General features: G+C 33.8%; 2 protein-coding genes across 2 annotated transcripts; one reads left to right on the forward strand and one right to left on the reverse strand.

Moving 5' to 3' along the window:
* Window positions 1-4,719: 4,719 nt before the first annotated feature.
* LOC145636316 (F-box/kelch-repeat protein At3g23880-like) lies at window positions 4,720-5,838 on the reverse strand. Its single transcript, XM_081687843.1, has one exon. The coding sequence runs from the start codon at window positions 5,836-5,838 to the stop codon at window positions 4,720-4,722; it is 1,119 nt and encodes a 372-aa protein (XP_081543969.1).
* Window positions 5,839-7,806: 1,968 nt separating this feature from the next.
* Window positions 7,807-8,586, forward strand: LOC145636327 (F-box/kelch-repeat protein At3g06240-like). The gene has a single exon (XM_081687856.1). The coding sequence runs from the start codon at window positions 7,807-7,809 to the stop codon at window positions 8,584-8,586; it is 780 nt and encodes a 259-aa protein (XP_081543982.1).
* The last annotated feature ends 6,372 nt before the right edge of the window (window positions 8,587-14,958 follow it).

Consider the following 14,958-nt stretch of genomic DNA (forward strand, 5'->3'; position numbering starts at 1 on the left):
TGGCATACCATTTGCACAATGCCTAATAAATAATCAATCTAAGCTACGAGTACTAATCAACTGATATACTTATTAGTAAATTTCTTGATAGAGAGTGAGGGATAGCTCAAGTGGCTAAAGCTTCCCTCCCGGTTTCAGGAGATCTTGGGATCAGTTCTCACCCTTGTCCTTGTGGCTCTCTAAACACCAAAATTAGTAAATTTCTTGATTTGTTAAGGTTAGTTTGACAAGTCTAATACTGGTATAATTCTAGCATTACAATTATTAACTGACTTCTTCTGGCAAATTTGTTCTTTGATCGTTATATACAAGTACTGAAAGTCTGAAACTATTATTTGCATTCATAATTTAGAGTTTAATGACAAAAAAAAAAAAAAAAAAAGAGTTTTGAATATTTAATATAATATTAATTTTTTATTATTATTATTATTATTTTTCAAAATATTTCCTCAATGACAATTATCAAAGTAGAAAACAAAATTTAAGGACTTTACAATAACAGTGTGTTCTAGTCATTGGAGTTCAAAATAATTTCAAGATTGATTTTTTGAACCTACTTGATACAAAGTTTAGATCTCAATATTCCAGTATAGTGCATCACATGAGTTTTAAAGCTAAATCTTTGTCTGCATCTTATAATCAAATTCCTATTGAAAGTTGTTAAATGCAAGCAACAAAGTATCCTAGTTATTAGAAATCATATGCTAGGATATAAACTTGGGCCATTGAGAAAGTAAGTTTTAGCTAGTTATTAGAAATCATATACTAGGATATAAACTTGGGCCATTCAGAAAGTAAGTTTTAAAGCTAAATCTTTGTCTGCATCTTATAATCAAATCATAAGCTAGGAATTGAACTTGGGCCCTTTAGAAAGTAAATTAGAAATCATATCCACTTTGTTATCTAATACTTTTGTAAAAGTTTCCTTTGTAATTAATCTTTTTAAATATAGTTAATGTAGATCATGAGTGTTTTTTTAAAAACAAAGTATAAAGATTATTATAAATTTATAATACATGAAACTATAATATAAGAATATTTAACGTATAGACCCGGGGCATCGTCCGGGCTAAACACTAGTTTAAGATTAATAGGTGTTAGTTTTTATTCATTTTATGGACAAATAAATTAGAACAATAAGAATCCTTTGCCTTCTTATTACTGGTAACAAGATACTTTTATATTTTATAGGAAAAATTGATATTTGCTACCAGCGAAAGCACCCTGTGTTACATTTGTTACCCTTTTAAAATTTATTTCACATTTGCTTAGCTGCTTACGGGTAGAATTGCACCAATTAAATCTAACAGCTAAAAAAAAAAAAACGAAGTACAAATTGATACAATTACTACTCCTATGTGAGATACAAGTGCCAGTAGCACGAGGGAGCCAATCACTTTGGTTTTGTCATCTTGTGTTATGTCATATACTCATATGGAATATAAGGATACTAGAACTCTGCCTCTTCTGCAGATTCTGTTAAACATATTTCCTGATTTAATTCTAAACCAAGCCATGTACTGCAAATCGTACCAGCTATCATGCCATCTTGCCATAAAAAAACTTGCACAATAATACATGGTAAAATTTTTACTCCATATTAATTGAACAATCAGATGAAAGGTTGTACAGAGTGTAAGAGCATCAAGGGAGACAGGGTTCTAACTATCAAAAAGCAAATCACACGTGCACCAACTTATTCATTTTTCTTGCAGACTTAAGACGTATTGACCAAAAAAAGTTAAACTTAACTACTCCCTCCGTCCCATAATTACAGGCAAATAACTCTAAAAATTACGATTTTTAAGAAGGATGGAAAAAGTAGAGAAAAATTGTATGAAAAAGATAAAAGTGAAGAATGTTGTATGGGAATAATAAAAAGTAGAGAATATTGTATAGAAAAGTTAAAAAGTAAGTAATGATTGTTTGGGTATGTGTGTAATTTATATGAAAAAAAAAAGTAATGATTTTTAGGTATGTGTAATTTGTATGGAAAAGCTAAAAAGTAAGTAATAATTAGGTGTTATTTTTAGTACTCCGTAATAGGAGGAACATTTTGGGACACCCAAAATATTATATTTGCCTGTAATTATGGGACGGGGGGAGTAGTAATCAGATAGGATTTAAACTAATATTCGATTCTTGACTTTATATCACTTGACTTGCAAACTATTTAATGCAATGCATTATAACAACAAACTGTAGATGAACGTTTTGAACAAAACATACTTGAAGAATTGATGTTCAAACTGTAAACACAAGATTAGACATGTCTCAGGCAATCACAGTTACAAAACTGAACATAAGATTTTACAATCATGACTAATGCAATCATAAATTAAACAAACTCAGCCATTTCATTGTTACTGACATACCTTGGCGCCAAATGCAAGTTAAACCACAACAAAATTTAGAAACAAGATTCAATAACCAAAGTAAACAAGGATAGGAAGGAACAAACCTAATAATTTAGTAAACCAGTAGAATTAGTCACACGAGCTTGAAGGAGCAACTAGAGAGCCAATCCATGGCATCGCTACATATCCATCCGTCCAATCATCACACAAACCATATTTTCACCAATTCAGGCTCATATAGTTTACCAAAATGCCGGCAACCCCTTAAATGATCTATGAGCAACATTCCATTTATTACGAAGGGTGGTACCTCATGATATTCTTCCCTTCTAAGGTCTAAACTAAATATACTTGGCAGGATACTATTAGAGTTATATAATCTATCCAGTACAATGCCTCGAAATAATTTTGAGGAACTTCCAAAATGCAGGCAACCCCTTAAATGAAAAACAATACTCCGTATATGGTTTGAATTTCCAGGAATTGCTCATCTTCAAAATATAAACATAAGATTCAGACTGCTTCTAAAAAGGAGAGTCATAAACTAATCTTCAGATTTAATAATCATGACTCGTGCTATCATACCCCAACCCAGCCATAAACTGGTAACCTTTTTTTTTTTTTTTTACCCTCATTATTTGGAACCAATGTCGGTAAGATATTAACAACAGCGCCTGTTATCCGGTTGTAAAGCAAAAAATTCTATATTTTCGAGGTTCAAAATATAACTCATCATATATTTCCTGAAAACGAAGCAATCCATGACAAGAACCAACAAGTCTTTGATTAACTTTGTTAATTGGAAGACGAATTGCCTTCTTGACATGTTCAGGGATGGTAATCCAAGGAGTACAAACGAGAAGATCGATGACAAAAAAGGATGATGGAGCCACTTAGATTTTTCTTGTTACTTTCCAAGTTTCCAGAAGATGGCGCGTGTGTAAACTGATGAAATTGAGGTTGCTGATGATATTACACACCAATGCTTGCAAACGCATCGATTGGTAGCTCATTGAGGTAGGATGTGTAAGGTTCTCTCTTCACTATTGTCAAAGAATTTTAAGGTTTAGGGTTTATATTCGACAATAAATTGGGATATGAATTTATAAAGAGGAAGTTGGGAACTTGGGAATTTGGGGATGTACTCACCGAAGATAGGGAAGTCTAGTGACTAGTGGTTGAGTGGTGTAAGGCTCTTTGCCGATATGAAAGGATAAAGAAGAAGGTTGGGAATGGATAAAGTCTAATGAAATGTGAGGTTATTACATAACGAAAATTATTGTCAAATTTCAAACCAAAACCATATTATTGAATGGATAAAAATCTTTACTATGCAGATCACATTATTGAATCAAATCCACAACAATTTCACCTAAAACCACTACCCCAGTTTATCACGGTGAGAAACAAAATTTGTTTCTCACATGGCATTTTCGTAAATAAACCAACAACTTTATTCAATTGTGGAGCCCACAATAATGAAAAAGTTGTTGATTTATTCACGAAAATGTCATTATGAGAAACAAATTTGTTTCTCACCATGAGAAATAGGGAATTTCCCGATTTGTTTTCCATCACCTGAATAAGCAAGAGGGAACGTTACTATCGAATGCAAATCACATGTGCACCAGCATATTAATCTTCTTGCAGACTTAAGACGAGTAGTGCTACGAATTAACCAAACAAATGTAATCCTTAACTAGTAATTAGATAGGACTTTTTTTGCTAATAAACTAGCCAGCAAAATACAATATATAAATTCCAACTTTTTTTCAGCTTAGATAATACGAGTAATAGATTTGATATTGCATTTATAATCATCAAATTGCTGTGAATCAAATTAGACCATATTTTTTTTCACATTATACTCCATCATAAACCATAGTATGCATATCTTTTACGAAATGCAAGCAACATCTTTAATTAACTAACTCACATTCACTCATGACATCAACAAACACTCCATTATTAAGGTGTAGAACCAACCTTATATGATACTCGTCCGTTCCGGTTCTTGACTTTATATCACTTGACTTACAACCATCCAATGCAATGCATTACTAGAAAAAAACTTAAGTATATAATTAATAACGTTCTGAATAAAAGATAAATATACTTCAAAAGGTAGAATGACTTCCAAGTTGTAAACACAAAATTAGACATTTGCCTCAGGCAATCACGGTAACAAAACTGACCATATAAGGTTTTAGAATTGTGAATTTATGACTAACGCAGCTATCATAACCAAATTCAACCAACCTTTTCAATGTTACTAACATACCTTGTGCAAAATTAAATATAGTTCAATAACCAAACTATGTAGAAAAAGAAAGGGGAAAACCTTATAAGCAAACAGGTTGAATTAAAAGATTGAAGGGTCGACAAGGGAACCAATCCATGGCAACGCTACATATCCATCTTTCCAATCATCAGGCAAATCACAGATTTTGAGCCGTTTAAAATTTCTACTATGCAGATCACATTGAATCAAAGCCTTAATAACATTTTCACCTAGACCCAGAACGATTTGTTTTCCATCATCTGAATAAGCAAGAGGCAACGGCGGAAAATATGAATCAACTTGAAATTGTCTTCTGAATGGTCCACGCCAGTCGTAGTCTTGGCTTTCAAATTCATCTACAACATATTGCTCAAGTAATTGAGTGCAAATTAATTTATCCCAATTTTGTTTAGCACCATACTCCTTCCTAATCCATATATTGAGCGATTTATTTTTTACCAAATGCAAGCAACCCCTTAAATCAATAACACTCCATCTACCACGAAAGTCGTGATCAGGGTGTGGTACCTCTTGATATTCCTCCCTTCCAAGGTCGAACTTAATTATACTTGGCCGACTATCACCGTAAGGTATCCAATACAAGGCGTTATTAGAGTAAATCATACGCGAACACGTGTAATCAAGTCTTTCTGTAAAACAATTCTCTGTATTTGTTTTGATGAATTTCCAAGAATTGTTCTTCAAACTGTAAACATATGATTCAGCCTGATACGGAATACGATAATTATAAACTATGCATAAGATTTTATAATCATGAGTCATGCTATCATATCCAAACCCAACCATACTCTCGCTACCCTCATTATTCGGAAACAATGGAGGTAAGGTGTTACCAACATTGCCTATAACCGGGTTATAAACCGAAAAAAATCTATATTTTCGAGGTTCAAAATTTAACCCTTTATCCATTTCCTGAAAACACAGCAATCCGTAGCAAGAACCAACAAGTCGTTTATTAACCATGCTAATTGAAAGGTTAGGAAGACGAGTTAACTTGTTGACATGTTGAGGGGAATGGTAATCCAAATTGTATAAACGAGATGATTTATGACAAAAAAGGATGACAGAGTTACTTGTATTTGTCTTGTTACTCTCGTGAAGATAGCGACTGTGTGATCTGATGAAATTGAGGTTTTTGATGATATCATTACGCCAATGCTTGCAAACGCATTGAACCATAGGTTAATATTCGACAAACCCTAGATTAATAATTGTTGAATGGCGTGAGATTTGGGGTTCAGGATGGTTATGGAACCATAGGATTTATCCTAATGGGATTAGGGATGGCAATGGATCCGTATCCGACCCGGATCCGTGGATCCATATCCGTTTTCACGGATATGGATCTTGTAAAATTGGACCCGACGGATCCGGGTCGGATACGGATCCTGTCCTAAAAAAACGGATATGGATACGGGTCTGACTCAAATACCCGTATCCGGATCCGTTTACCCGTTTTTTTAAAGCTAAAATTATTTTAAAATACAAGCCCAGCCCACACCCCACATGAGTTGATGTCTCTCTGACTCTTAACTCTACCAAACCCCCAAACCCTAAAATCTCACACACCTCTCTAACTCTCTCTCCTCTCTCTTTGTCTCTCCCATACGGATCCACGGCTCCGCCGCAGCAACTCCGCAAGTGACTCCAACAGCAATCTTCGACGACCGCAAGTCCGCAAGTAACTTACAGTGCATTGATTTGTGGTATGTAGTGTTAATGCTTTATAATTTATTTGTTAGTATATTATCCAAATGAGTGAATTTATATGGTTGTTGCTCACTGTTCATTTTTTCAATAATTGCATGTTTTGGATTCTGGATGCTCATTGTTCGTTTTTTCATTTTTTTCAGCCCTCTTGGTAGTTGGCCCAAAGACTTCATGAGAGATGGACTCTGGATGCTCATCATATTTCACAAATTGTTGTACTTGTTTGTATAGTGTTAATGGATTATTGAGATTTGTATAACTTGTCTTGCATTATTGCAGTTTGAAAGTTGAACTATTGTTTTAATTGAAAATTAAATTTTTTGCTTAAAAAAAAGGTACAATGTGCAAGATCCGTTTTGGACCCGTATCCGTAGGATCCAACGGGTATGGATATGGATCCTTCTTTTCCATACCCGACGGATCCGGATCGGATATGGATCTAGGGTGAAAAAACGGATTTGGATATGGATCCAGTCGGATCCGGTCCAGATCCGACCCGTTGCCATCCCTAAATGGGATTAAGCAATTGAGTAATAGGGTTTTTTTTTTTTTTTTTTTTGAGTCTATGGTAAATACAACGGAACTTTTTTTGTTTTTGACAAATTTTTATTGTTTGACTTCTCTTTCCCTTTTTATGGGAAGATTTTTTTGTTTGACGTGTATTTAACAAATTCATGTATTTATTGGAAAATTAACATTTAAATAGGACACTTTAATAACAGAAATTTTGGTCAAACTCATTCATAATCCGGCATAAAGGTAGTAAATTACAACATTTTAAAAAAATTAGGTAGTCAATTACAACATTTTTTTTTAATAGGTAGTTTCTCGCAAATTCTGGATTATAATAGGTAGTTTTTCATAAAATTTCCTTTATTTAAAAAAAAAAAATATTGGTTGTTACCTCCGCTAGTCCGCTACCCTCACATTCCCAACCTTTCTCTTTTATCAATTCATATTATCATATCGAAGTCATCATTCATATCTTCAAAAATGGAGAAGAGAAAGAACATTAGTAATCCTACCTCAATTATTAGTCAACTTCCCTTGGATTTAGGATCAAATATACTCTTATGACTTCCAATCAAAGACATAATTCGTTGCCGTTGCGTTTGCAAGCATTGGATTGATGATATCATCCACCACCCCAATTTCACCAGTTTACACACTCGCCATCTTCTCGAAAGCAACAGGACAAATCCAAGTGGCTCAATCATCCTTTTTTGTCCTCGATCATCTCGTTTGTACTCCTTGGATTACCATTCCCCTGTCAACCAGGTAACTCGCCTCTCTAACTTTCCAATGGTTAATCAACGACTCATTGGTTCTTGCCACGGATTGCTATGTTTTCAGAAAATAAACAATGTTGATTCTTCCCTTCAACACTATAAATGTAGACAGTTTTCGCTTTATAATCCGTTAACAGGCGCTGTTAACATGTTACCGCCATTGTTTCCAAAGAATGAGGGCACCCACATTATGGCCGGGTTTGGATATGATAGCGTCGTGAATCATGATTATAAAATCTTATGTTTTGTATATAGCTATCCTTTTCCGAAGCAGGCTGAATATTATATTTATAGTTTGAAGAACAATTCATGGAAATTCATCACTAATAAACCCGATTTTGTTTCTAAGATTCCTTGTTCTTCATGTATGGTTTACTCTAATAACTCCTTGTATTGGATAGCTCGTACTAACACTTATGATATCCTGCCAAGTATAACTAGTTTCGATCTTGGAAGGGAGGAATGTCGCGATGTACCATACCCTGATCGCGTTGGTTATAATATATGGGTATTAGCTGATATAAGGGGTCGCTTGCATTTCGTAAATTGTTTGGATGATGACATGATGCGTGTATGGGTTATGACGGAGTATGGTGTGAATCAAACTTGGGAGAGTCTAATTGGCATCCGACTTCGCCAAGGTGTTGTTGAAAACCAAACCTACAGGGAGTGGGGTTTACCATTCAATAAACCATTACCAAACGAAGTCCCCTCATATTTTCCGCCATTGCCTCTTGCTTATTCACAGGACGGACAACAAGTCCTTGTGAGTGTAGGGCGAAATGTTGTGGCTTTTCTTGAATGTGATGTGCGTAGTGGAAAATTCAAGGAGCTCAACATATGTGGTTTGCCGGATGAATGGAAAGATGGATATGTAGCGATACCATGGTTTGGATCCCTTGTTGCCCCTTCAAGTGAGCTCATGTAACGTAATTAATTTTAGATAGGAAAAAAATAAAGTTTTTGAGTACTTATTTGAATAGTCTCGGTAAATTGTAATAATTTATTTTTACTTATTATTTATTTGAATACATTTTTTCGTATTAGTAAAGTTTGCATTAACATATGTGTTCAGAAAAAATGTTTAACAATACATTTTGCTACACTTTTTAGATTGAAGAAGCAAAGGTAAAAGTTAGTGTCTAAAGCGCCATTGACATTACATTTGGCTACACTTTTTAGGTTGACGAAGTAAAGGTAAAACTTAAGTCACATATAGTCTCTCATTTTTCTTAACGACAAGGTGCACAAAGTGGATTCAATTTTGGAAGAAATTTGCTATTGTTTTTGTTTTTCTAATTTGATTGTGATGTCTGCTATGCAATCAATTGAAGTAGTATATGGTCAGACAATTTTTTACCTTTTAAACTTATCTTTCTTAATGATAAGATGCACAAAGTGGATTTAAGTTAAGTATATACAAGCTACTGTCTTTATTTTTCTAATTTGATTAATTGTGATGTCAGATATGCAATCAAATTAAGTCCTAGTAGTAATAATAGAATTAGTTTTTGGGCCCGGGCAATGCCCCGGGTTATTACATGAAACTAACTGATCATTAATATACATTGTAATTTATGATTTAATTTTCTTGTAATTAAACTTGTTATTTATATTGTCATTTGCTACATATTAATATTTTGTATTAAAAAATTACATAGAGAATCACATAGCTTGGTGGTAAGACATTTATTTCTTGAATTAGAAGTTGCAAGTTCAAATCTTGTGGAAAACTTTTTATATATATATACGGAGTATAATTATTATGAATCAATGGAACAGAAAGCCACATGGTGTTATGAGTACTTGAATGGATGAAGTGGCGTAGTGAGGGGAGCTTATGTGACACATGGACGTTATTAGAAATATATTAGCATAGATATGGTTTGACACTTTCTTTTTCCAACTTTCTTTTTTTTGGCTATTATAGTATTATGTCATGTCATTGAATTAGAAACATGATTATATAAAGATTTGAGCCCTTGATCTCAAGGTTAATTAGACTATGTCTTAATATGTACTGTGTCTGGAGTAGTATCAGGTATAATATCACCAAAAATACGTAGCTTTTAGCTTTCATACATTATCCGAGCAAATAATTAGTTACTCTAAAAAGATTTATAGTAGCACCAACATTTTCAAATGCACCACATACAAAACAACAATTGCCTATTTTTTTTTTTTTTACCAACAGTTCAAAAAGGAGACTAGCTCCCAATTGATTCAAAACTACAAAGCAAAGATTTAACTCTCTTAGCCAAGCTAATACAAGAACTAAATTAAGAGGGGATTGGGGGTACAAACATTGTGAACTTTTAGTGGACTATATAAATGCCAACATTTTCAAATACTCCAATACAATACAACATCAGTGATCAGTCTAGATAAAGCAATAGAGAAAACCATTATTCCATGGAAACACATACAACTACATAGTTAGCACGTTGGGTGTTGCTAAATTGTTAAACAGCAACATGGATATGATCATCTTCATTCTCATCTTGCATAACGTTGGTTGGCGCAATGTACAACAAACAGGCAGTCAAAAATCGATGGAAACGGACCACGAAGCCGAAAATGAAATTGTGGAAGAAAAGAGGCCAAAGAGAGAGGATGACGATGCAAGGGTAGAGGTATAGAAAAACAGGGGTCGGACAGAGTAGACAGAACATCAGAGCGCCTGTCAGGAGACACGAACATCCATTTCGATAATTGATTCGTAAGAAGATTAAGAGCCCACTATCATAGTCCTCTGTTAGGACTGTAAGGCACATTTGGAAGGAAACAAAGATAAAGATAACTAATATAAGGGAAATTAGCAGGAAAAGTGTAAGTGCATTTTGTGGGTAATTATTCATATGATTGGAGAATAATTGGCTAAAATAAGGTCTTAAGAAACAATTAATGAAAGGTAATAAAATCCATTTCATTTCATAGAAAGAAGATTGATGGGCATTATTATTATCATTGGGCGAAAGTGAAAGATTAAAAGGAGGTGAGTTGATAATAGGAAGAGCATTTGAGAAAAAAGACGACGAATGATTGAAACAAGAAAAATGAAGGAGAGCGAGTAGGATGAATAGAAAGGGATAAAGGCGAATGAAAACAGAGGTAGGACAGAGTAGAGAGAATATGAAGGAACAAGTTAAGGGAATAGACCATCCACTTCGATGGCAGATGAGTAGGCGGATGACAAAGTGGCGGTGTTGGTCGAAGGAGAAGAAGGTTATCAAGGACGATGAGAGAAAAAGGAGCAGCATCATGAGAAGAAGAATGGTATTGGAAAGGGTTAAAGAAGTGTAATCTGAGAAGAAAAGATGGAATTGAGGTCGAACAAATAAGTTGATCAGAATTAAAAGGATCCATCTTAGCTCATATTGATAACTCATTGAGGCAATCGAGCTCTTTCTCTGAATTTGGAGTTTGTATTGTGGTAGTCAAAATCAAAAGAGTTCCTCACTAAATAAGAGAAGAATGATGCAAATAGACAAATACCAAATGAAGAAGAATTGTGCAAAAAGACAAACACCAAAATGAAGAAGAACGATGCAAAAGGACAAATACCAAGATGAAGAAGAATGATGCAAAAGAGTTTCAAAAACGAGTACAGAAGAAGAAGAAGAAGAAGAAAACGGCAAAAAGCAAAATCTAGCCCCACTTATATCTCTACATGTTTTTTTTTTTTTTTTTTTGAATAGATATCTCTACATGTTTTTTACTCTGTTTTATAGTAATTTGAGTATTAATCACTAAAAAGTAATGAAATGAATTACTACGTACTAAACTACTAATCACTACTAGAGAGTGATGGATAACTCAAGTGCCGTAGTTAAAGCTTCATTTTCAATTTCAGGATATCTTAAACTTGATTCTCACCTTCATTTTATGGCTCTCTAAATAAATACTACTAATTCAACAATGATTCCCAAAAATAGTCTCAACATTAGGAGTAGTCTCATCTTAATCTTAAGTTGTGTTTTATTGTTGGAATTGTTTATACAATTCATTAATCGAATGAATTGTAAATTTTAGGGGGTAAAATGGAATAAGATTTTAGGGAATAGGGTAAATAGAGTAACCCATTCATATAAAGTTGCATAATAAAAAATAAATAAATAAATAAAACTCAACAAACAATAGAATCAATAGAAAGGATTCTAATTCAATTGAAACTCATTACAAAATATCCGATCAAATGACCCCTTTATGTGAGGCCAAAGATTAGAAAGGGCGGATATGGGCCATCTTAGTAGCTGCACACCGAAAAGGGTTCGGCTTTTGCCATATACACCTTGGTGCACTCATAAGTATTTTAGGGTTTGTTCACTTCAACTTAATTTCAGTTCACTTCAATTTCCAATTTCCTTATCTCATAAACAGTTCAATTCAGTTGTCTTTTATTTTAATGAGGGACTAGAATCGAAGCTTGATAATTTTTTTTCATAAAACAGGGTTCACGTCGAGGCTGATGATGAAGAAATTAGGGTTTAATAAAGGGAAGGGGAAAAAAGGATTTTTATGCAAAGCATGTGAATTTTTTTTTTTTTTTTTTTTTTTGTCGCAAAATAAAATCAATTGCCGGAATCCGGTCTAAGGACTTTTGCCACAACCTTAAGTGCGATAAAATGATCTTTAGTGCCACATTTTTTGTAAAAGGACCTTTACAACAAAAACACCTATTTTAAAGGACCTTTCTGATAAATTTTCCTAATAATTAAGATTCAAATCGTAGCAATTTATTTTCTTAAGTTATTAGTAATTAGGTTTTTACTCATAGTAGAAAACTCTCTTGGCCAATTAACTTTGAATAATAGTACGAGTAAAAAAAATTAAAAAAAAAATATAATGCATGGATCTAAAAATGACTTACCACGCTTTGAGCCTTTGACGCCACCACTCAGGTGAGGTGAGGCCTACCAGGTTACCAGAACTCCAACTCAGAAAAATAGTGGAAAAAACAGCCACAAAAAGTTGGGAAAAGTTTTTAAAATAAGTTGCCTGGTCTTTTTTCTGTCTTTTTCTTTTTTTTTAGGAAGTAAGTTTTCTGGTCTTAAGTTGAAGACTTTTTGGTGCCAAAAATAAAATTTTGTCCATGATTGGCTGATTGCCTTGCTAGTTTGCTTTTTTTTTTTTTTTACAAGAAGCCTTGCTAGTTTGCTACAAACAAAATCTTCTTTAAGAGGACCTACGTATAAAACCGCAATACGAAATTTCTTCGTATTCTACAAGAGACTAGGTTAGAGACTCCAATTTTTGCTTTGTACAGAGAATTTTCTTTACCTCACCAAAAAAAACTTTTAGGATACAATATATTGTGATCACATTTGAGTATCCCTAACTCATTATACGAAGAATATCAATTTATATAAAGGTTTATATGAATAATATCAATTAATAAAAATAAATAAATAAATAAGGGTTCGTTTGACATTGTTGTGGTTTTTTGGTTTTTGGTTTTTTGTCTTTTAAAAGTATATGATATATGTCCCATAATGAATAAAAAATTATTTGAACTTATTAAAATCATGATAATTTTGAAAACTGACAACAGAAATGTGGAAACACCTTTTTCTTGTTTCCTGTTTTTACTTTTGGGTTTTAAAAAAAACAGGAAACTGAAAACCAAAAATGATGTCAAACAAGCCTAAGTAACTTCATTTTTCATTTGAAAAAACGCCCTTTTTCTAACCTTATTTTTCCACTATGGTACCCCTTTATCTGTTAAGGTGATGATCTCATTTAATTATCATTTCTGTAATACCCATTACTTATTTAATTGGTCATATCCGAAGTGGTCGCACCACATATAAAAATTTGTGTTCAAGACTTCAAGTAAAACTTTGTGTCGGCGTACTTTTTTGTGAAATAACTTTGTGTACAGGAGTTTGCTTTGGCGTACATGGCAAATAAGCTGAAATAAGCTCCATGAGTTTAGTGTCATGTGAGTGCTAATTAATTTAATATATCTGATGGTGGAGACGTATGCACAATGATCACTGTTTATGCATACGTTGAACTTCAAACCTAAATTTGTTGGGGAATTTGTGTATGATCAAGGGTCACAAAAATAGCAAACAATTGAACCGGAAAACTTCAAGGCGTGAACGGAATCACTTTCCCAAAAGTATAATTCCGACCCTAAACTACAACCGGGTTTTCACGGAAATTTACTTAGGAGATACAATGAAGAAACAATTGCAATCACAAGTAGGATGATTACAAAACAATGTAAATAAGCCTTTGGATTTATGATGATGATAAAATGTTGCAAAAGAGGTTTTCAAGAAAATTAGTTTTCTGATTTTTTTTTCAAGTATCTTCCAACATATGTTCATTGAACATATATATACTAAAGCATAATCTACTTCAAAAGCCACGAAAGTAACTGAAATCTTCAAACAAAACTGACTGAAACCGTCAGTTTCATTTTCCTCTCTGACACGCGCCCGATCGGGCCGCCGCCGCCCGATCGAGCTAACTAGAACGTCAGATTTTCGCTTCCCCTCGCGCCCGATCGGGCGGTAGCCCATTTTCCAGAAATTGAATTTCCGTCAAATTTGGTATCCTACTCGCGCCCGATCGGGCGGCGGCTGCCCGATCGGGCGGTGAAGATTGCGATTTCCAAGCCACCCTCGCGCCCGATCGAGCGAGCACCATGATCGGGCGGCTGACTGGGCGAAGATCAGGAGCAGCGAACTTTCTCTTTTCGTGAGCTCTTGATTGTTCTTTCAATACAATGCTTTAATAATTTTTTATAATTAAATTACAACACCATAGCCTAAGTAATTTAATTATTTACTTGAAATTTGTCTCCAATTCTCAAAATTATTCAACAAAATTTAAATAATATATTTCACTTTGAATATATTTGGTGATAATTTATAAGGTTAAAGGTAATTAAAGATATTAACGATGGTAATAATGTATAAGCAAGCGTAAAAAAAAAAAAAAAAAGTGCGAAAGTATTAAAATTAGAGAAAGAACTCTTTGAAGTTTTATGAAATTCATTTCTAGAGTATATTTCACTATTTATAACTTTTACCTTTTAATTCCCCAAGTAGTATATAATACGATTATACGAGTACTAAATACTCCGTATTGATAAGCTCGTTTGCAAAACTCCAAAAGGCAAAAGCCTTCCTAGAATCCTAGTAGCTTTTCCCTTTGGTCATAAGCTCGTTTGCTGCCTTTTTCTTCTGTCTTGCAAGATTCATTCTCCATTTTCTATCCTTTGTCTCCTATCCTAGGCCCCACCATACAAAATTTGTATCCTTTGTCGTAGTTTCTTCTCCCCATCCTC

This window comes from Chenopodium album, chromosome 6 (assembly GCF_948465745.1).
Source record: "Chenopodium album chromosome 6, dcCheAlbu1.1, whole genome shotgun sequence".
NCBI classification, from domain to species: Eukaryota; Viridiplantae; Streptophyta; class Magnoliopsida; order Caryophyllales; family Amaranthaceae; genus Chenopodium; species Chenopodium album.